The sequence below is a fragment of the Rhinolophus ferrumequinum genome, chromosome 10 (assembly GCF_004115265.2).
Source record: "Rhinolophus ferrumequinum isolate MPI-CBG mRhiFer1 chromosome 10, mRhiFer1_v1.p, whole genome shotgun sequence".
Classification (NCBI taxonomy): Eukaryota; Metazoa; Chordata; class Mammalia; order Chiroptera; family Rhinolophidae; genus Rhinolophus; species Rhinolophus ferrumequinum.
In genome coordinates, this window is record NC_046293.1 from 12736952 (window position 1) to 12759172 (window position 22221).

The 22221-nt window shown below is 51.9% G+C and overlaps 2 protein-coding genes across 4 annotated transcripts in view; one reads left to right on the forward strand and one right to left on the reverse strand.

Moving 5' to 3' along the window:
- The window catches only part of SYN3 (synapsin III), a 424224-nt gene that overhangs the window by 157861 nt on the left and 244142 nt on the right, over positions 1–22221 (forward strand). The window lies entirely within an intron of this gene.
- The window catches only part of TIMP3 (TIMP metallopeptidase inhibitor 3), a 54902-nt gene that overhangs the window by 9154 nt on the left and 23527 nt on the right, over positions 1–22221 (reverse strand). Inside the window, exon 2 of the mRNA XM_033116586.1 lies at positions 2056–2138. Within this exon, the coding sequence (XP_032972477.1) occupies positions 2056–2138 (83 nt within the window). The remainder of the gene's footprint in view (positions 1–2055; positions 2139–22221) is intronic.

Sequence of the window (22221 nt, forward strand, 5' to 3'; positions counted from 1 at the left end):
TCTACCTTTAACTAAATGCATGACTCTCAGCTAGTCATTTCCCCTTGGAGGCTCTGTCAGAAGGAAAACGAGGGATTTTGTCTTCTAATGCCCAGCCCCTTGTTCTGTGAACCTGGGTAAAGGATGGTGAATGGACAACAGAAGAGCAGCACCCTGGGAGCAGGTGGGTGTGCTCTGAAGCTGAAGGGGGAACGAATGTTGTTTGGCCTCTAAACACTTCCCACTCCAAGTGGCTGGTCTGAAGCCAGTGAGGGGAAATGGGACATTCTGCCCACAGGAGGGGTCTCCGACCAGCCTGGCATCAGGTCCCGGAGGAAGGAGGGAAGCTAGGCTAGCTCAGGAACCACTGCCTCCCACTTCCCTTCCTCACAGCTCTCTGCTGACCTGTGTCTCGAATGTGAAGGATTGTTCCAGAGCAGGCGGGGCATGTGTTTCCCAAACCTCTGCTTTTGTCTAATATGCTTTGGCATTTACCCGCCGGCTGCCAGGGGTTGCACAGTGGGTTTGGGGGCTTGTTGTGGCTCTCATTGGTCCCCCTCTGCCCACTGTTCTCATCCCACGGCCCTCTGAAGACAGGAGCTGGTCCTATGACCAAGCTTGGGAAGCCAAGGGCAACGGGCCAGCGCTGACTCTGGATATTACATAACCAGAAGGCCGTGGATGTTTCCAAAACTGAATCCAAAGCGACAGGTTCTACAAACTTAGTACATCTGACCTCAGGCCGACGGTGCAGGAAGAGTGAGACCAGGACGTCTGCCTCTGGGATGGATGGGTGCCACCCGTGGGCTGTGTCACTCCCCCCAGTCCTTTCTCTCCAGGCCAGTGGGGTCTCACCCTCATCCCCCCATTAGATGGACAAGCACTCATCAGTGCCTGTTGCCTGATGGGCCCCGCCCTGGTTGCTGGGGAGGCGAATATGAGCAGTGAGTAAAGGGGCTGGCGGTTGCCCTGGACCTGAGTGCACCCGTCTTGAACTTCTGATTAGGCACGCACACGCGTCCTCCCTCCCCGCCTGACTGTAGTTCCTAAACGCAGGAACCCTGTCTTCCGAGCAGCCTCCACGGCGCCTGCACATAGGGAGGTGCTTACCAAGGTGGGGTGCTGGACCAGTTGCGAAATTATTGAGGGTGAGGCCCCTGTCCTCTCTGCCAAGGCAAACATAACTATTCCTTTCCGGCACCTAAGGCGCCCCTGCTTAGAAGTAACAGGGCCAGTGTGCCAGGGCACTTAGAATCCTGAGCCGGAGGGTCCCCAGGGGCACCAAGCCCAACCCTGCACTGTTAACAATGGTAAAGCTGAGGCCCAGGGAAAGGGATGATTCCAAGGTGAGCCAGCTAGGAGTGGAGCTGAGACCAGGAAGCAGGGTCGGTAGGTTTCTAATCTGATGCTCTTTTCCTTAAGACAGATTTCCTTAACGGGCCTTATAGTGGTAACGTGCTCAGGACTATAGTTAGTTACATGAATGTGCTTAGTAAACGGTGCTAACACGCTGGGAAAATAGGTGAGGAGGGTGCCGTTCCTATCTCAGGATGAGATTTCTGTGATCAGCAAATTCAATGTAAAGATTCAAGGAGTTAAACCTACGTTACAACCTCAATGGCTGCACCAGACCTGTAGGCATTGTTGAAACTCAGAAAGTCAAAGCTCGAAAGAGTCTGGAAGACCAATCCAGACCAAGCTCCTCATTTTACAGATGGGAAGACTGAGGCTCAGAGGGAGCAGTGACTTGGCAAAGGTCTCATAGTTACTAGGTAACAAGGCTGTCTGCTGTCTGGTTCCAGAGCCCACACTCTTAACAACTGCCTCTGAGGGACTCCCCCCGGGCTAGCTGTGGGATAAAGCGGCCACCATTCCCCCTCTTCCCGCCCATCCCTTTCTGCTGCCTCAGAAACACCCTCTCCAGCAGGGCAGGAGGGCTGGGTCTGGGGCTCAGACATTGAGCAAACACACATCCTCGTTCCAAACCACCTTGCCTCCACCGGCCAGGCCTCTTCTGGCAAAAAAAAACAAAAGCGAACCCAGAAGCCCTCCTGGAGCCCGGCTGCCGTCACTCACCTTCATCTGCTTAATGGTGTAGACCAGCGTACCAAACGGCCCCTCCTTCACCAGCTTCTTTCCCACCACCCTGGCCCGGATCACTGCAAAGAAAGGCAACACAGAGACAGGGAGGAGGTTAGGGAGGCCTGAACCACATCATGAATCCCGTCTTGAGAGGGATACCCAGCCCCCAGGGTGCCTAGCACTGCTTTCTTACCTTTGAGCCAACTAGAATAGACAATTGTGTTTATTAGAGCAGCAATTCAGATGAAGGACACTGGGGGTGGGGGGGAGGAGTGGAGAAAGAAGGGAAGGCAGCCGTCATTTGAGTTATTGCCTCTAAACGTTCACAGTGGCCGGCCCTGGAAATTCCTAGGCTGCAGGGGCCTGGAGGGGTTGCCTGACTGTGGTTCCACCATAATCCAAAATCTAGTTCACCTGTTAGGGCTTCTTGCCCTCCGTCCATTGCCCATCTGCCACTCCCATGACCTCCCAGACCTGCTCTTTCTACCAGGACCCTTTCCTGAGCCCCATGTGGCGCTCTTCCTTTGCATGTATGAATCCATTCCCTCCCGACACGCCCACAGGGTTGCTCTGCACCCCGCCTCCCCGCATGCCCCAGTCTGTATTCTGATGGGAACCTGGTTACCCAGCGCTCACATGGCAAAGGATGCCGTCGAGCGTCACTCACCGAGCGTGCAGCAGAGGAGAGGGGGGCTGGGAGTGTGGGCTCAGGAGCCGACGGAACCGTTCTCATGCCAGCCCTGCTCTTTCTAACGCTAATGACAGTGGGCGAGAAACTTGGTTTCTGGCCTCCAATTTTCCTCTTCTAATGAAACCAGCGTAATAAGGGCACCAATCTCCTGATTTGACGGGAGTGGGCAAGAGAATGCATGTGAAAGTGTTGGCACTGTGTCTGGGACACAGTGTACGTTACGTAAGTGTGAATGCCATCATTATCATCATTATGGCCCAAAACGGGATGGGTCGACCATGGAAGGATTGCTCCCAAAAGACAGCTCCCATTTCGTGCATCACACCTTTCACTCATTTACTCCTCACGACCCCCAGACAGGGCGGTATTAGTGACCACACGATAACAAATAAGGGAACTGACAGAGAAGTGAAGCCACTTCCTCTTTCTGAGCCATGAGTTTCTCATCTGTAAAGAGGACGTAAATAACTCCACCTATGTCAGGGAACTGGAGTGAGGATTAAACCAAAGATCCTACGAAATTTCTTAAATACAGCGTCTAGGAGAAAGGAGGTGCTCGGTAAATATCCGTTGACTATGAACACGAAAATCACTAGGTCCAGCATGATGAAGGCTGGACGAGAGGCACTTATGCAGTGGCAACACAGGGAAGAGAGGGGTTGGCGTTGAGACTATAAGAGGATTTTTCACTTTTTGTGGAAAAGAAGCACTTAATAGCTGTCGTCAAACACTTATCAAACCAGCACATGGAGGACAGGTCTTGAAGACAGCATTCAGAAGTCGCATAGAAGTCGCATTCATTGGCTCAAAGAAAAAGTCATCTACCCTGTTTCCCCGAAAATAAGACCTCGCTGGACCATCAGCTCTAATGCGTCTTTTGGAGCAAAAATTAATAGAAGACCCGGTCTGATATTATGTTATATTATAGAAGACCCGGTCTTATTTTACTGTAAGACCGGGTCGTCTATTAATTTTTGTTCCAAAAGATACATTAGAGCTGACGGTCCGGCTAGGTCTTATTTTCGGGGAAACATGGTAGTAAAAGAACCAGTAATAAAAGGTGGGGTGGGGCGGAGTTGGGGGGGCGCCATAGGGGCAGAGAATTTCATTCACGAGGGTCGGATGCTCTCATGCTAAGACCTTGACCAGAGAGGAATGGATTTTGCATGTACAGCAGCCATGCTTTGAATAGCAAAGTCAGTGCACACGCACCCCCCGCCCATCCTGGTAACTCCATTATCCTTCTCTAGTTTGGACGTCCCACCGTGTTTCTCAATTCATTGACTGTAATCTCATCAACAATCCTTTAATAGAACCACTGCCCCCATCCCAACTGGACTCGGTCCTGTTCCTTCCCAAACGCGCTTGGATCCTACTTTCCCCGTCAGACATGAAGTCAGGACTGCGAAGCATGAACGGCCCCTCCAGACCTTCTTGCCAGGGACGGCAAAACACAGAGGCCACTGGCACAGTTAGCAGTTTCGTGGCGGCAGCTCCCGTTGGGAGGAGGCGAGGGGCTGTTTCCAAGTCTGCGGTAAAAGCGAGAGGCTGGCAGGATCCCTGAGATCCCGCCTGCACCTCTCACTTCAGGGCAGTCTCTCGGCAGGGAGCCACCCTCCCCGAGGCCCCGGGACTATTTCCTCTAGGATAACTCCCACAGGCAGGTTGTGACAGCTTCCCTGCGGGGCAGAAAGCACGCGTGCCAGGACTTTCCTATTGATTCTTCCTGAATCGATTTGGCTCCATCTTCTTCTGCTTCATTAACACAGAAGGTAAACGAGGGAATCCATCTCTGCCGAGGGGGGAAAATAGCAAAAGGTCCTTTAAATAGCAACATCGACCCTTGCCTGGCTCAAAAAAAAAAAATGGCTTGACTTCATTTAGACATAACATGCCATAAGCAGACCTGTCCCATAAATCTGGGTACTTCTGGAAGCTTCTGCACACACAGGGAGCCAATTCCTTCCTTACCCTGAAATGGCCTGAGCTTGGAACCTTTTCATCTGAGAATAGTTCCCGTGAAAAGAGAGTAAGTATTTGTAGTCAGGAAGCCACATCTGAGTTTGAGTTCCCCCATGACCGTGTGGCCTCAGGCAAACCCTTCTGTGTCCCTGAGTTCTTTCCTCCTAAATTTCTCTGATTGTCTTGGCCCAGTGCCCCTCATGTGGCTTACAAATGATGTACTTATTACTAGTGGAGCAGAAGCATGGCATAGCCTTGAAGAGTCCGGAGCCTGACTACCTTGGTTCCCATCCCAGCACTGGCACTGTGTGACCTTGGGGAAGTTACCACACCTCTCTGTGCCTTCATTTCCTAATTTCTAAAATGGGCACAATGACAACAGTACCTCATAAAGTTTTGTGAGGGTTAAGTAACAAACACGGTGAGCAGTGGCCCAGCCCAAGCCTCACATATCTTACTAACATTCACCTCTCTACCGTGACTGCCATCATTATTTGTCCATCCTGGAGCACCTGGAGGCTTCTAATATACCTTGTAAGCTAAGGCCTGGGGCTTTGCCCTAGGATAGGAAGATAGACACACTCAATCAAATGCCCTGGCCTTGCAAAATGTCAGGAAGAGATGGGGGAGCACACACATGCTGATCAGAACAAAAGTGCCCGCAGCACCTACTTCTTCACAAATACCTGTCCCATCTCATCACCCACGTGTAACCCAAGCACAGGCTCCCAGGACCAAACGAGGTCCCGTGGTCGTGGTCCAGAAAGACTGAGGCCGAGATAGCCTGGTGGAGAGGCTACACCAGTGTTTTCCTTGAGAAAACAAAACTGCACTAAAATTAAATGACATTCTGCTCTCCTAAATAGATTCGCAAAGTCCTTCCCGAGTGACATGGCGGGCCAACCCCAAACTCCGCCTGTTCAGTCTGTGAGTTAATATCTTTCTTTGCTTTGGTTTCGCCTCTGCAATTTAAATGCGTGCTATTTTGTGCTTTCCTTTTTGGCAATAAGGGTGCTCCCGAGGCATTTGCTGGCCCAGGGGCCACCGTGGACAGGGGAGGGGTGACTTGCTCCAACAACAACAGAAGACAGTTTCCAAACTGGGAGCTGGCAGCCTGTCAGGCCGTTCCCGCCACCTTGATGTGGCAGCTAGAAGCCAGCTACACACATGGGCTGGCTGACACCGGGTTTCTTTATTCCCCTTCATGCTGGGGAGTGGCCTGCCCAGTGTCCTCCAGCAGCTAAACCAACATGGGTGGAAACTGGGTTGGTGTCCGGGAAACTGGGTTGGGTGCTAGTGAAGGTGACAACAAGAAATCCAAGTCCCATTTCCTACCTCTACAGAGAGCAGTCTAGCAAGTGGGAAAGACAAAGTTTAAAAGTTCACGGCGAGAGAGCTGATCGCCAAGGTACAGAGCACCCCCTGGAGAAGGGGGATGAGGTGTACCCCGAAACGCAGCCTGGGAGCTTCTCCTACTCCTGGGAACGGAATCTGTACTTCTGGGGGTATGGAGAAAACAGTAAAAAGTATTTTAACTGAAAAGGATGTAAGAAGAAACTGACCAGGCTATGTGTGCTTGGCACATTGATTACTAAATAAACGTGGGGTCCTCCGAAACATATACACCTGAGGATCCAGAGGCAAAGGTATATACATCCCTGTAGTATCATCTCATCTTTCCTTCAATAATTTTTTTTGGGGGGGGGGCTATTAAGGGCTTGTTAAAACAAAGGGAGCAAAGCGCATCTCTTCCAGAAATGTATTAGGTTGGTGCAAAACTAGTTGCGGTTTAAAAGGTTAAAAATTGCAAAACACTGCAATTACTTTTGCACCAACCTAATAATTGTGTGCTGCCTGCCCACACCTCCATCCTCAGTAACTTATACCACAAGCAGCACACGTGTGGAACCAAAACCAAGTCCAATGGCAAACAGGATTCAGCTTCCAGTGCAGCTTACGGGTGTGTCCAGAAACAGCACATCGGCATATTCAGGGGGCGAAAAGGCCCCGTGAGCGGGCCCCTGACTCCTACCCTCTCCTTCCACCTCCCATGCAACCATCTTTAGTCAAATCCAGACTTTTCTACTCTGAGTGGATGGTGGGACTTTCCTGCTGGTGGGTGGGAAGGCTGAGTGTGGCTGCTTTTTGGATCAAGGATCCCTTAACCGGACTAATGTGTACCAGCCGAAGACCGGATTGTGCCCATCTTAGCATCCTGTCAAGAGCAGTGCAGATCCTCTCCATGATGTAGGACTCGGTTCAGCCATCTAGGGGGTGACATACACCCATTGCCCCTGCCTGTCTCTCCAAAGGCCCTGTAGAATGATTTTCCTGGCTCAAAGTATGGTTTTTAGATGGACAACCAGGGTAAGTAAGGCACACCTGGACAGCAGGTATTAATAGAATGAATTTCTCCAAAAGCTGTCAGTGTCCACCCCAGGGAGGAGTTGGTTCCTGTGCCCGGACCCCAGCAGGCAGGATCTAGGCAGAAAGCCTGGGCCTCGGGCTCACCTGCCTTCTCAGGCCTGGACTTGGAGGAAAGAGAGGTCTGCGTGTTAGAATGATCCCCAGTCCCGTGGAAGCACGCCAGCAACGCGGAAGGAGGGATGCCTGTTATCCAACTTGTCTAAGAGTCACTTGATGTTTGCTTCCTGGTTGTCATCCTCACAGGATGGCAAAGGAAGGGTCCTTTCTGAGGCCGGACATAAGCCAGAGGCCCCACAGCAAGGCAGGCCCCCAGCCCATCTGGCTCCGTAAGCGAGCCCTTGGTCCTGTGCTGCACCGTGCCTTTTTGCCTGTCCAAGGAGGGCGGAGCCAGGCTCCCTTGCTCCTCCAGCTGTCCACCTGCTAATTAACCGTCAGCTCCTTGCACTGCGTTGTATCAGTTAGTCTAGAGGAGAGGGAAGGAACTAGAACACAGTGGTAACAACTACCGGTTATCAAACCCCTCTCCTATGTGCCTGGCTGTCATCTTACGCTACCCTCGTGGTAACCTTACGAGGTGGCTGTCATTGTCCCCATTTTCTAACTGAGGAAAAGAGGATCAGGAACCCTGAGGGCAGGTTTGCATCCCCTGGAAAAAAATGGGCGGGTCCCCCAGGAAAGCAGACTCCCTAAAAACCTTTCCATGGGATTTGTACTGATTGCAAAATAGCTCATAATTTTTTCCCACCCCCACTGTCAGCTCTGCTAAGGATCAGAGAAGAGACATGGTCTCTAGGAGGAAGGACCCCCTGAGAAGCCCCCAGTGACCCCCCCACGTCCCCTTGCCCACTCACCACCCTTTCCCGATAACTTCCACACGCACACAGCCTCTGATTAGAAATAAGAATCTACAAGTAATCACCATTCGCAATATAACAGATTACCGTCTGGTTAGCATAATACTATGCTCTCCATCAAGGCTTTCGTGGAAGGTAAAAAAAAAAAACAGCACAACTTAAAGCCGCAAAACCCGAGGTCCTAAGGTTTCTCACAATGCTAGAATCTGAGGTTAGACTGATTAATTAGATGAGACAATGACTGCGTAATAAGGCACTTTGTAACCCTGACGCTAAACAAATGATGTACTGTCACTTGCGGATGGTGATTTCTTGTAGATTCTTCAATGTGCTCATCAGAGGCAGACCGCAGGGGGCCCAAGATGGAGCGTTTCCTCCTCCCACCACCAGTGACCCTTTGCAAGGCCCTCCTCAATTATCTGCCGCCTCTTTGGGGACACTGTTGATGCCCACGTTTAAGAAAAGAGCCTTCGGAACTAAGGGTGAAGGGCAGAGGCCTGAGGGGCCTGTCCAGCTGGACCCTTCAGGTTCCCATGCTGTTTGTCACCACAACCCCAAATCCCAGAAGCCCCTATACAGACTCAGAAGATGGAAGATCAGATCAAGGAAACCCCTGGAGAAGTGGACGTGATATACTAGAATGCACGGGGGACCTGGATGAAGTCACTGCCCTGTCACTGTGTGACCTTGGGCAAGTCACTTCCAAAGTATATAACGTGGGGTGATGTTAACCAACCCCTGAAGCGTTCCTGAGATGACCTAAGCCTCCACTCCGTACTCCGCCAGAGCAGCTCTTGTCATAAGCAGCCATGACCGCCACCGTGCTCCGCCGGTCAGCGCTGGGTCCCTCTTCCTCCTCTTACTTCCATCCAGCCTGTGGCTTGCATACCATCCGTACAAAGGGCAGCTTACACATTTCTGCAACCTCCAACCCAGAACTCCCATGACCTTAAGGCATATATCCAGGTGTCTACATTTCATCTGCGTTTACATCTGGAAGTTTAATGAGACATCTCGAGTGCAGCCACCTCGAACTGAGCTCCCGGGAGGGGCCCTCACCCACACCGGGGCCTCCCGTTGCCTCCCCATCCCAGGAAGCCGGTAGCTGTCCCACGCTGGCCCCCAGCCTGCTCACTACCCCTCCGTCACCACAAACACAGCTCCGAGCCTTGGCCCTTGCCGTCCCTCTGCTAGGACACTCTGCCTTCAGGAGCCAAACGGCCCCCTCTCACCTGTTTCAAATGTCCCCTGGTCGGGGGGCCTTCCCTGCTCCCCCCACACCCTCCCCACCCCGCGTTCCCTCTGTCCCCTGGCGGGCCTCGCTGTGGCAATCTGTAGCGCTCCCCACCATCTGACATAGTATAAATCCACTTGTTGGTGCATTGATGGGTTCTCCCCACTAGGATGTAAGCTTCACAAGAGGGCAGGTTCTTTGTTTTACTGACTGCTGTAGCCCGAGCAGCCAGAAGACAAATCTGGCACACAGCAGGCCCCTTATATGTATGTGCTGACTATGAAGCTAAAAGTGCCACACACACAGGGTGACTGAAGAAAACAAAAAAAGATACATAACTCCCTGGGTGACCTGCAGCAAATGATCGAGTTGTTCTGAGGTTTGTTCGATCAGAAGGGGGTACTGGCAGTTCTGAGTCCACAGGGTCAGATAAACACCTGTTCAGCAGTGGTTTACGGAGCGTGGTGCTAGGCTCACAGGGACACGGAGGTCCGTGAGGCCCAGAGGAACTCAGGAGCCAGAGTTTAGAAAGACAGGCAAGGAGACAGGGGAGTGACATTCAAGGATGGCAAACACGGACTTATGAACAAGAGCAAAGGGCCAGGATGGCACCAAGAGGGGCAAAGTGTGTCCTGGGAGGAGGCGGGTCAAGAGCTCCTTGGAGGTGACAGTGGATCTGGGGCTTAGTCCATTCTGGAGAAGAGATGCAGTTTGCTTATCTGAATCCAGAGGAAGCAGAAGCCTGGACCAGACCTGAGGGGAGGGGCTAAGGAAAGCAGCTGGGAGTGAGGCAGAATCCACGAGGCTCTGAGCAAAGCCAGGGCAGACCCCCACCTTTCCAGGAAGATGGTCCAAGAGAAGAGAGAACATGAGGGGTGCCGGGCAGGGCAGCCTGTCCGAGGAAAGAATGCTCCTCAAAGAAGTCTCACAGATAGGCTCTTCCTGCATCCTACCCTGGTCCCCTGAGGGCACTTCTCTCTTGTTAGTTTCAAAGGCCCTTTTTGTTGAAGTCAAAGCCAAAGCCAGACAGTTAAGATATACCCCCAATCAAGATAGGGAGTCTCCAGTTCAAAGCCTGTCCTGACTAACTCTTTCCGCTAAGTAAAAATATTAATCTTGGTTTTATTTAAGCAGGTTTTTTTGGCAAGAAATGAACCCTTGCGGCTAAAAATAAACCCAAATACACACACACATACACTCAGAAAAATCTGGAGAGCTGCAAATCATTTCAACCCAAGTTTCCATCTCAGGGAAAGCTATTAAAACCGAGAGGATATTAAAACCACTCTCCGCACAGAGACTCTTGTTTCTCAGTGCCTGCCTTGTGTTCTGGGGTCCCCCAGGCAAAGCTGTCCTGGGGGTGCCCTGTGCTGGGCCCCCGGCAGGGAGGGAGGAGGGGCATGTGCTCCCCTCAGACCTTGTAAGCACTGTGGGTTTCTGCTTGAGCAGTCCAGGGAACACGCAGGGGCCCCACTGACGTCTGTTGTATATGCAATGAAGGGGCCCAGAGAGGAAAGCAGAGGGAACAGGCCCAGGAAGGTCAAGTCGCCTGGGACTGTGAGATTATCTGCCAGGAACACAAGCAAAATCAGTATCTCACTCCTGTATTCATGGTTTACGTGGTGATCTCGATTTGAAACCGTTAAAAGACAAACTGTAAGAGTCACCACCTGGGCACATGCCTAGGCTTGGGATTAATACATTTCATTCCCACTCGGACCACTTTTCTTTCTTTTTTTTTTATTTTATTATTTTTTTATTAGTTTCAGGTGCGCAAGACAAGGTAGACAAAGTAATACGTAGACGTTTATCATTTCTATCCCTCACACTGTGTGAACCCCCCGCCCCCATCCACTATCCCTCTGACATCGCACACAGCCATTACGTTTCGGACCACTTTTAAAGTCATCCACCCTCAATGTCTTCCTGTCGCCACCGCCCACCAGAGAAAGATATGGATCATCTGGCCCAAGACAGGGCAACATCCCAGGACCGGCTCGTTCCTGGATTCAGGGGTGACTTACCAGGGGAGTGAGGACCATTTTGGAAGGGAGACGATGTTTCTGTGATCTGGGAGTCTGCCCCAAATTGTTCACCAAGAGTGATTGGAATCGCTGAGGCTTTTGCTCTGCAAAGCGTGTTCAGGAGGGAAATGTCAGCACCCCAAAGCACAGAAAGCGCCTCGCTTGGCTGGGAATGTCGGCTCGTGCTCCTGGGCTCCCTGGACGAGAACCACCTGTCTTTTTGTCTCCCAAGACAGAAATAAGCCTCTTGAGGGTAGAGACGTTGTCTGCCTGCTGACTGCTCAGTCCCCAAGACGTAGCATAGGATCTGAGGCATGCAGTCACTCAAACAGTTCTGCATGAACAGCGAACGAGTGGGTGAAACGATTCCAAGCATCCACGCGAGAAGGAGGAGGGGGATGGTGGAGGAGCAGTGGCGGCTGTACCGCTGACCTTCTTTACGGTGCTGAGCCTTGGGTTTCTCCTCTGTGGGTGGAGTTTGGGTGCTGCCCCTCCAAAGAGATATGTTAACTGGGGCCTCCTGTAACAGGACCCCGTGACTCACCTCTCTTTGGATGTGAATCTTCAGTATTTGGGGGTTGGGTCCCATTTTGCCTTCTCAGATCACACGGTTACCTGCCTCCCTCCTCTTTTCTGGGTGACCCTTAGGAACTAGGACTCCAAGAGCCTAAACGTGAAACCCTTTCTGTCTTCCTCTATCATATTACCTTCAAATAATTTTTACCAAGAGGTAAGCAGGGATGCCCAGCTTTGTAGGACGGGTCCTGCTCCCACACGTGACAGTGTCATTTCTCAGGTGGGTTTCCACTCTCTGAGGGCGATGACGAAGACATCACTTTGTCCCTGCCCGCAGCCTTTAGGATCCCATGTGCCAAAGGGGTAGGTCCTCAAAACCTCCAGACACCCCCAGAACAAACCCAGGCTTCGCTTGGCCCGCTTTGCATCAGACCCACCGATGGTCCCACTTCTGATTTTCAAAGTGAGGGTCTGATGAATCCCTGTCTCCCCACGCCCCACCACACACACCCTCTTTCCTCTCAAGCCCCTTAGCCGTTTAGAGCGGTTTGGCCTTGCGTGTTGGGCTGGCTCGTCTCTGGCGTGTCCCAGAGTCCAGGGTGCACGCCGACCTCTAGAAAGTTCTATCCCAGCCAGCGTTCAGAGATGCCGCCCTGCTCATAGTCATGCGGGCTCATAGGCGAGGGGTGCTCAGAACACCCCCCACCCCGAGTGCTCCAGCCCTCCCCAGGGGCCCATGGGAAACTTTATCCCACACAAGAAGCCACCAGAATAGCAGCCTGGTCTTCAACCACGGCCCCTTTGAAGCAGTGCCCAGAAAAATACCGTGCCGACGAATGGTTCTCAGAACTTGGAGCTTTCAGGTCAGGTCATTCTGTGAGACCAGAACAGCTGGCATCATCTCAGGAACCGTCTATAGTATTTATTTTCCTGCTAATGGGGATTTTGTTTGCTAGGGCAGCCGAGGGACTCCAGGAGAGGCCCAGGCCCTGGACCACCGTTAAGCCCAGGGACCTCCCTCATTTACATGCCAGACCTGCAGATGCCTCTTCGCAGACAGTGAATCTGTTCCCAAAATGCTCCGGGGATTGGGGGGGGGGGAACTTTGTGTGGTTTGAACAAGCAGAAATGTCCTCTCATGGCTCCGTCTCTGGGGATGGTACAGCACCGATGCCAAGAAGACCCAGGAACGTTTATAATTTACCCTTTGGGTAGCTTTTAAAATAGTCAAGGCTTCCCCCTCCTCTCTTGACTCCTCTCTTTAACTTCCTAACTTTGACCGGGAAGATTGCGGACTGAGCTCGGAGAGTTCCATTGAAAACAGGTACTCCCGTGCCCAGGCTCACTCAGTACCTGCCCACCAGGTCACGACCAGGCACCCAGAGAGTGGGCACTCAGGCGGAAGCAGGTATGAGGAAGTACGAGGTCTTCAAGCGCCAAGACAGTTATCAAGGATAGCTAATGCCGAGGGTGTGGAGGAATGACTGGAGATAAGATCCAAGCGCCTGTTCAGGAAGCCAACCTCTGTTTTCAACGAAGTAAGTAAGAATGCTAACTGCTGCCCTCCTTGGTCAAAGCGGGTAATGGCAGCATTAAAGCACCAATCCCCAGGAACAACCTGTCTTGACGGACAGAGTGATGCGGAGAGGGTGTCAGTGGTGAAGAAGAAAAAGGCCACCTACCCCTGGACCCCTAAATGCAATCCCCGGTATCCGAGCACCTTGTTTATTTAGTAACTATTTCTTGAGTGGCTACTACATACCAGGCACTGTGTGGGGTGGCAGAAACAGTGAGCAAAACAAGCACACCTTACAAAAAGTACATCTAATCCTTAAAACTAACTTGCAAGAGACATAGGATTACTTCCATCGGGTAGGTCAAGAAAACAAGACTCAGGGATAGATAAGAAACTTGCCAGAGGTCACACAGCTAGGAATGAAATCCACACGTACCTGGCAGCAAAGCTCATCTTCTTTTCTACTACTGCACACTTCACAAATGTGCAGCAATCAGCCAACAAGTCAAATGCATCAGAAATTCAGAGAAATGGAAAATCCCCAAGGCTGAATTCCCAGAGACGGCCTCATTTACGCCACAGAGGGTGAGAACTCTGAAGTGGGTTAACGCCCCCCAAACGGAGAAGTCTAGTACTCAGCCTTCCAGCCCCAGGGCTTGGGCCTCAGGACCAAGGACAGTGGCAAGGGGAAGACAAGAAACCTGGACACCTGATGGGCAGCCCTGGTCTAACTGTGCTCAGCTGTGCGGCCGCGGGGCCTTCGTACACGCCACGGAACTGTGCACGGAACCGTCTTGTGTTCCCCTTACCTAGAACTTTTATTCATTCTTCACATTTCAATTCAAGGGACACTTCCTCCGAGGGGACCTTCACGTCAGACTGCCCCCACATCAGACTCAAACAGAACTCCTGCTGTATATTCTCACAGTCCCCAGTTTGTGTTATATGTTTGTGCATTCCTTTGAATAATCTCTCTTCACACACACACACACACACACAAATTGTGCTGAGATCATGTCTTGCTTTGCTCACCTTCTACCCCCATATCTCACACAGTGCCTGGACATAGTAGGTGCTCAATAAAGAGGTGCTGGGTGGAAGAAGACCTCTTTTGCACCTTGGCACCCACTGACAGTCTCCTGCTCCATCTTTCTTTACTGTGCGGTTGTTGCCACAGCTGTATCTAGCTGCAACTTTCCAAGGCCAATTCTACTGCCATGAGCTGACCAAGAAAAATGTGTTGGGTTTTGCTCATGGAAAGAAAAGAGGGGACTATTCCAGGCAGTGGGAACAGTGTAAGCAGGCACACAGTGGTCAGACAGCCTGGAGTGTCAGAAGTCAGGTGGCAAAGGGACCACGCAGCCTCTGGCTGGGGAGAAGCAGAGGACGTCCCTTAGTTCATTTGTGACCCAGGCAAATGCGAGGTTGTCTGGTGAGAGGAGCTGGACGGGGACACTTCTCAGGACTGTCCCACACTCTGGGTCTGTACAGCATGGCACTGCTTCTCTGTGCCCAGGGTCTCCAGCCCCCTGACCCCCCGCCTGGTCCCGTCCTGATAACCTCCCACTGCTGTGTCTTGGAGGGTGGACTTCTGAACCCAGCCCACCAGCTCTTCTAAGCTGGGTAAACTACATAAGCTCTTCAAGCCTCAGTTACCTCATTCTGAAGAAAGGTGAATAGTACATTTGTAAGGATGGAAAATAATAAAGATAGGAGCCACCTGGCACACATTTTTCAAAAATAACCCAAACCCCTTTCTCCCCACCCCACCCCCACCCCGTCTCCTCCCAACATTCAGGCTTGTTCCCTCCCAGGAGAGTCGTCTGTGGACCAAATGGGACCACTGAGTGTTAGGTACATGAAGAGCTCTCCAGGCGATTTCCAGGTCTCCTGTGGGTCCCTGTCCAGCTGCCAGGAGGCCCGCTGACCAGACCCGACCCGAGGAGTCCTGCTGTCCGGTTCTGTAGGCCACCCAGAGAGTCCCTCTCCCGACAGAGCATCTGTCTGTCTGGCCGCACTCTCTGAAGGACGGCTGGCCCGAGGAACGGTCCCTGCGCTTGACCACCGCTAGCCCTGTTGCTAGGAGCCGGGCGCTGGCCAGGCCAATTCCCACGCCACAAAACATCCACTGCTCGAGCGACTTTGCCCCCATCATCTCTGCCGTCTGTCTGAGGGCTGGCGGGGCTTCAAAGAGTGACTGCGTGAAACCCAGAGCTTCTCACTCCACCTGTCCGTGGGAAGCTCCTACTGCAAGATGGACTGAGATTGTCCCAGAAGCTCACCCCCAACCAATGCTCATAGGTCTTCCTGACCGGGATAACGCAGGGCAACTCGGGACACGTTTTCCCTCCGATCATGGTGTTCTCCGAGTATAAGTGATGAGAGTGTCAGAGATGAACACGTCTGGCCAGGCACTGCCACAAACAGCAGGTCTTGGGGGTGGCGGGGGGCGGGGAATGCCCAACTTTCCCTGTGGATAACACTGTCGTCATTGATTGTGGTGCTGATTATAAAGCGGTCAGTAGTACCGTGTGCCATCTTCTGTCAAGTACTGACAATGCACATCCGGTGCCAAATGCCTGACGTGGATTGCCCCATTGGAGCCTATAAAGTAAGTGCTCTCATTAGCCCTCTCATCTAGAAACAAGGCTTCTAGAGACTTTCTAGATGACCTTCTCAAGATCATCTAACTACGAAGTGGTGGACCCGACGTGCCAGTCCAGGCAGCCTGACTCTGGAGCCGCCGCTTTTCACCCCTGGGTCATACTTCCCTTCCAGGAGCACATTTTGACGACAGTGCAGTATGACAGGCACATTTCACAGGCCACAGACTCAAGGTTGGGCAGCTTCATGATCACTCAATGTAACTTCCTCTGAATTCCTTCTGCAGTCCCATGCCAAGGCTAATTGGGCAAGCATGCAAACAGCTCGGACCTAGGTCAGCCTGGTCCGTTTGAGCCATTTTTTGGCCGTACCAAATTCTTCTTTATACTGCCTCCTGTGGCCTTCCCTCAGCTAGCTGGCATCTTAGCTTTACACAGAATAAGACAGTTGAAGAGCTTGGTCGTGTTCCCTAAATCATCTCCAGAATAAAGACTTCTGTAGATTTTATGGCCCTTCCCCACCTGTGACATGGTTCCAAGTCCCCTCGTCACCTCTGTCTCACTCAGGGCCTTTGGCGTGCTAACTGTGTTGGTGGGGGATGAATGCAAATTTCCCAGGGGTTGCTGCCCAGTGTTCAAAGTTGAGAGAGACTTGACCTTCTCCACTCTAGATCCTTTTACTGTTGGCAGTGCTGTTTAAGACGTCACGACCATCCACCAAAAACCTCTCGTGTTCTCCAAATAGTTTCTATCTCCCAAGTTTGACAGGAGTTGATAAATAACACTATTTACTCCACGAAATAACTGCACTTATTTGGGTGTGGAGGTAAAGGAATTTGGGGTGGGGGGAGAGGAAGTCTTATTACACAGAAAGTGTTGAGCAGTAGAAAGACTCCTAGGCCACCGATTGGGAGCTGGATTCTCTTTCTGGTTCTTCCATTCATTTGCTGGGTGAATTTGACAAATCACTTCTCTCTTAGAGCCCCCTTTTTTTTTTCCTTTCTTTTTATTGTGGAAAATGAGGAGGTTGGACTGGATGTAGTCAAGGGCCCCTTACAAACCTAAAGGTCACCATCACTTTATATTCCTACTTCATGCGTTTCCTCTGGCTCCTACTTTCTCTTTATCAGTAATGGTCCAGGATATCATGTTCTCCCTGTTGGCTGGGTCTAGAATCACGTCTCTGAAAAGTTGATCAAACTCAAGTACGGACTTAGGATGGTTCAGGTGCCTCCTGGGCCCTTGTCTTAAAGGTCTTTCTTGTCCTGATATCTGTCTGGATGATTTGAAGTTGCCAACCTGGGGACAGCAGCCAAGTACGGAACTGGCTCCTAGGTCACCCTACCTGGTCCATCAATTCCACAATTTGAGTAGCCGTCATCAATCTGTTTTCTTTATGAGCCACTATCCTGTTGTGTTTTTTTTTTGTTTTTTTTGTGTGTTTTTTTTTGGTAATAACATCCTATTTTCTAAGCTGACAGGCCAGCAAAGAGTTTATTTCCAAAAATGTAAGCAAACATGGGATAATTTCAGTGGTTAAAGTACATTATGGAAGCAGGGGCGTAGGATGTAATGTCTTCTGCTCTACATGTTCCCCTGTCTACCTACAGAAGAACTCTCAAGAAAGTGGAGAAGAGAGCTTCTGCGTTTAGTCTCCCAGTTGTATATGGATCCGAGGTAATAAAAATGCTTCCAGGATGGCATCTCCAGGGGGCCTATGTTCTAATGATGTCACACGTACCCAGTGTGGCTATGCCACAGCCTCAAAGACAATATTCAGCCACGCTTGTCCTGACGATTTGGTTCAACAGTAGCTAAGACAGAGATCTAAAGAATGTGGACGCTCCAGCCCACGCCAATGTTCTAAGTAACTTGAAACAACTCACCTCTCTGGGTCCTTCCAGTTCTCCTGTCGCGTGGGACAGGGCGCCAACAGCCCAATCCTCCCCGGGTGGCTTATTTCAGATGCTCCTTGAGCTCTGAGAAAGCCCTTTCTTAAAACAAGAGGGAGCTTTTTCCTCTTCTCCCAACCTCAGGTCCCCAGGCCCCGCTGAAAGGCGTACATTGAGGCATAAAGGCCGAGCTGCCACCTTGATCCCGACTCTAACCTCAGTTCAACCTCAGTGAGGCTGCATCCCAGCCCAGGAGATTTCTATTTTTGAAACAGATGGCATAGTCAATATTTTTCACTCTGTCAATATTTTTACCTTCATCTCCCTCCTCCTGCCCCCATGCCCCTGGTTGGGGGGGGAAACAAGATTTTTTTTAAGGCCACACAAAAACAAAACCGGGTCTAGGCTGAGGCCGGCAGATCGTGATGTTCTCGGCGGAATTTGCTACGTGCCAGCAAAGACCGTCAGGAAGATCTGCAGGAAACACCTTGCAGAATCCACTGGGAGAAACAGGGGCCGCCGAGAAGTATGAGGCAGATACATTCTGGGTCCGTGTGACTGGCGCTCGAGGTCAGGGTACAGGAAATGGGTGCGGGATTCCAGGCCTGGGGAGGGTGAACACACAGCTGTGTGTGTGGCGGGGAGGGCAGTTGGGGGGGGCTCAGATCCCTCTGGTGTTTTCCACCGGGAATTCCTTTAACTTGCATATCTGTCCCCAGCTGCCTGCGCGTGATCTGTGCTGAGGGGACCCAGTAAGAAACATCAGAGACCCTTCCCAAGGGTCTTCTGTGCCAGGGTGTAGCAAAGCCACATTTTCTATAAAAGAGGGACACACAGTGCAGTGGTCCAGGACGTGAAGACTTGGGCACCAAAGAACCTGGGGTTGAATCCCAGCTCCGACTTCTATGAGCAGCAGACTCTCAGGCAAATCACCCAACCCCTCTGGCCCTGGCAAATGGAGATGCAGTTGGCCCTGTCTCAAGTGGTGGTCTTGAGGACGAAATGAGACCCTGGATGTAAGGAACTTAGCACGGTGCCCGGCTAAGGAACCTTTCCACAAACAGTGGTGACGCCCCTTGCCCAAGGCAGTGAAGAGGCTAGAGGGCAGCAGGAGAAAGAACAAAGCAGTTCTAAGGAGACAGAAAAGAAAATGCATAGTCCTAGCTGGGACCCATATGGAGCATTGCAAGCTCACAGCCCGGCTGCCCACCTTCCCCCTTGTGCGGTGTCGGCTGCCCCACTTACTCTTGTTCAGGGCATTGCAATTTCAGGTCAGGCTGAAGCGAGGGACATTCGCTGGTAGCAGTCCAAGTGGAGTGAACACCCAGAGCAGTGCAAGAGACAGAGAGACGAAGCACTGCAGACATGATAATGAATAATTAAGTCTTTCAGTGTCCCATCTTGGTCCCTTTCTACCCAGGGACAGGGGGAGTTTAGGTGAGTCCAAAGTGGTCCATCAGTGTGTGTGGGTGAGCCCCCCAAACCTTCCTTGGAGAGAAGCTGTGGGTGTGGGAAGCCAGCGCTGGTGTGCAAAGGGGGGACTGAGAGCCATGGAGTTGGCAGGCCTGCTCTGGCCAGACTCAGCGGCCAGAGCCCGGCATTGTCCTGGCTGGAGGAGGGAACAGCCAGAAGCCAGCTTTCTGTGGGGAGGCCGTGGACGAGTGAAGGCCGGACGCAGTCCAATGAGGGACTGATGGAAACCAGGGCCGTTTTCACAGCAAAGAGGGTGGGCGGCCTGCTATGGTGGGGACGCTGGCTAGATGGAGCATCAAGCACCCATCGATCGAGCCCCAGGTCACGCAGCAAACCTACACAAAGGTGCCAATGAAGTACCGAGGGCACCCCCACCTCCCAAGCTCTCGGCCTCTGCTTCGCTGTTTGGTAATAATTATGGGTATTCTTTCAGCACCACCAGAACAGTAAGCTGGAGGCAATTCTTTGAACCACCATGAGTGATCAAGAAAGGGAGGTTCAGATCAAAGAGGGCACCATTTTTAATGTTCAGCTCAACTCATGCTCTGGCTTGGGACTGAAGGCAGCAGTGGTGGAGGGGGAGAGGGGCTGCTGAGAATTGCTGAGCTGAATTTAGCACTGCCTTTTTTATCCCTGCCCCCCTTCTTCAGTGGTACTACCCTCTGGCAGGCAGAGACGGTGGCAGTTTCAGCTGATCGTTTGTGCCAAGTTCAAGTCCACAACAGGGAGCAAGCCGGTGGTCTCCTCCCATCCACACGGCTATCTCTGGGGCAGTGGGGAAGCAAGGACCGATTTGCCTCAGAGATCCCTGAGTGTGTCCTCCCCTCCCCGCAATAAGAAGAGTGTGTGAATTTTCGTACGTGGCTGTCCCCTCCAGCTTGGCCAATGGACTCTTCAGCCCCAATGCCACTCCTCTCTGTTGGCCCCAGCACTGAATCTAAGAAGGTTCAATCCAGTGTGCGGATGAGCCAAACACAAGGCAGTAATGCATGTGGGACGGCCACATATCCTGTCTCTGAGGGCCAGCTCGGCGAGTCTGCAGTGGTTAGACAAGAACTCCAGCTGAGTGGGAAAACCTCGGTTCCAGCTACCTGGACCAGTAACTCATGGGGTAGCCTTGGGCAAGTTACTTCCCAGGATGCGAAGAGATTATAAAAAGACCCTTAAAAGTCTACGAGTCCATATGGCTCTGCCCAAGGCCAAGAAAACTCATCTAGATGGCGAGGAAAACTTCTTTAAATTCTGGTGGTATCTTCCTGGGTGTGCACCACTCAGCAAGTGGCTGGATGGCTGACCCCTTTCTGAGGCTCTCAACACAACTGCCGACGGACGGCAGAATCTCCCAGGGGCCTGTATCTCTCTAAGATCTGTGGCTTCACATCAACATGAAAGAATGTTGTCCTGAGAGGCTGTCTGCTCCTAAGTGGCCCTGGGAGAACTTTTCCTCTTGAGTTTCAGCCACTCTAGGCGGGAGCCTAGGAGCTAAGTTGGAGTCCAGCTTTGCCACTTACTAGGCTGGGTAAACTGGGGCAAGACACTGCACCTGAGCTTCAACTTCCTCATTTATCAAAAGACACTTAACACCTCGTATTAGAGTTTCAAGTCTGTTCGAAGCACTGAACAAGACAAATGAGGTCTCTACACTCTTGGTGCTAAACAACGATAGAGGAGGCAGACCAAACAGTAAACAAACACCCACTGTGGTGCCAGGGGGCAGAGAATGGTCGTGGCGTGTGGTGGTATTTTAAGACAGAGGAGACAGAGAAGGTGGCCTTCAAGTTGAAATCTTCCTGATGAAAGGGTGCCAGCCAATGAAAACCTGGGGACAGTGTGTTCCAGGGAAAGGGGACAGCAGGTTCAGAGGCTGAGACAGGGACAGACATGGAGCCCGGAGCATTCGAGGAACAGCTAGGAGCCCGCTGTGGCCACAGCAAGGCAAGGGGGGACAGAGGCCAGATCCTTCAGGGCCTTTTAGAACCTGGTTAAGGAGTTGGGGGCCACTGGAAGGCTTGGAGCAGGGCGCTGCCAAGATCTGCATGACATTTTAGAAAGGTCACTGTGGCTGCTTTTTGGAGAATGGATGGGGGCAGCAGGCTGGAGTGAAAGCAAGGGAATTAATAATCGTCCTAACCACCCCTTCCCTGCCCATCCCCCAGGGTCACTGTAAGGTTCCCATGAGATTCATGCTGACACCTAGAAAAGTCCAGCGGCGTGGATGCAGGCACATATCCTCACGTGTTTGAAAACCACTTTTACAAGTAGGAGTTTGCAGGGCTAGGCACCAGCTTTTTGGAGCTGTGTTCCTGTATGGATTTCAAGGAAACCAGGTTGGGCGGCAGGTTCTGCCCTGCCCGAGCTATGCAGCTGTCGAGGCCCAGATAAATTCACATATTTAAACCAGGAGCTTTGCTCTCGGCCACGCCTGGCTCTGCTTTTGCTGCTGGTGCTGGACGGGAGTAAGCTAACACCCAGCAATGTGGAGAAGCTGACACCCCACACAGGCTCACTGCTGGATTCCTGGCAAAATCTCATCTCTCCTGGCCTCATGTTCACGAAAGCGCAGGAGAGCCAGAGATTTGTGCACTTGGGGATTTTTTATTTCCAAGTGGCCCCTTGTAAGGATCAGCACCCCGAGAAAACGCACCCCAGTGCTCAGAGCAACAGGGCTTGAAAGTATCATGGGATCCTCTGCCTTCTGCTGGGGTTTGGGGCACTGGCTTGGAAGCCAGAGGTCTGGATCCAAACTCCGTCTCTGCCTCTAGGTTTGCTCAAGTGAAGAGAGGGGCAGCAGCAGCACCCTCTCAGCTGTTGGGGAGCCAGGGAAGAGCAGATGTGGAAAGGCCTGGCTTAGTTCCTGCCTTCCTTCACTCTCTCACTCACTGGACCCTTCAGGGTGACAAGCTTTGGGCTAAAGAGTGGACACCCTGGTGCTCAGTAAATGCCTGGGGAATCTGAAGATGCACCACAA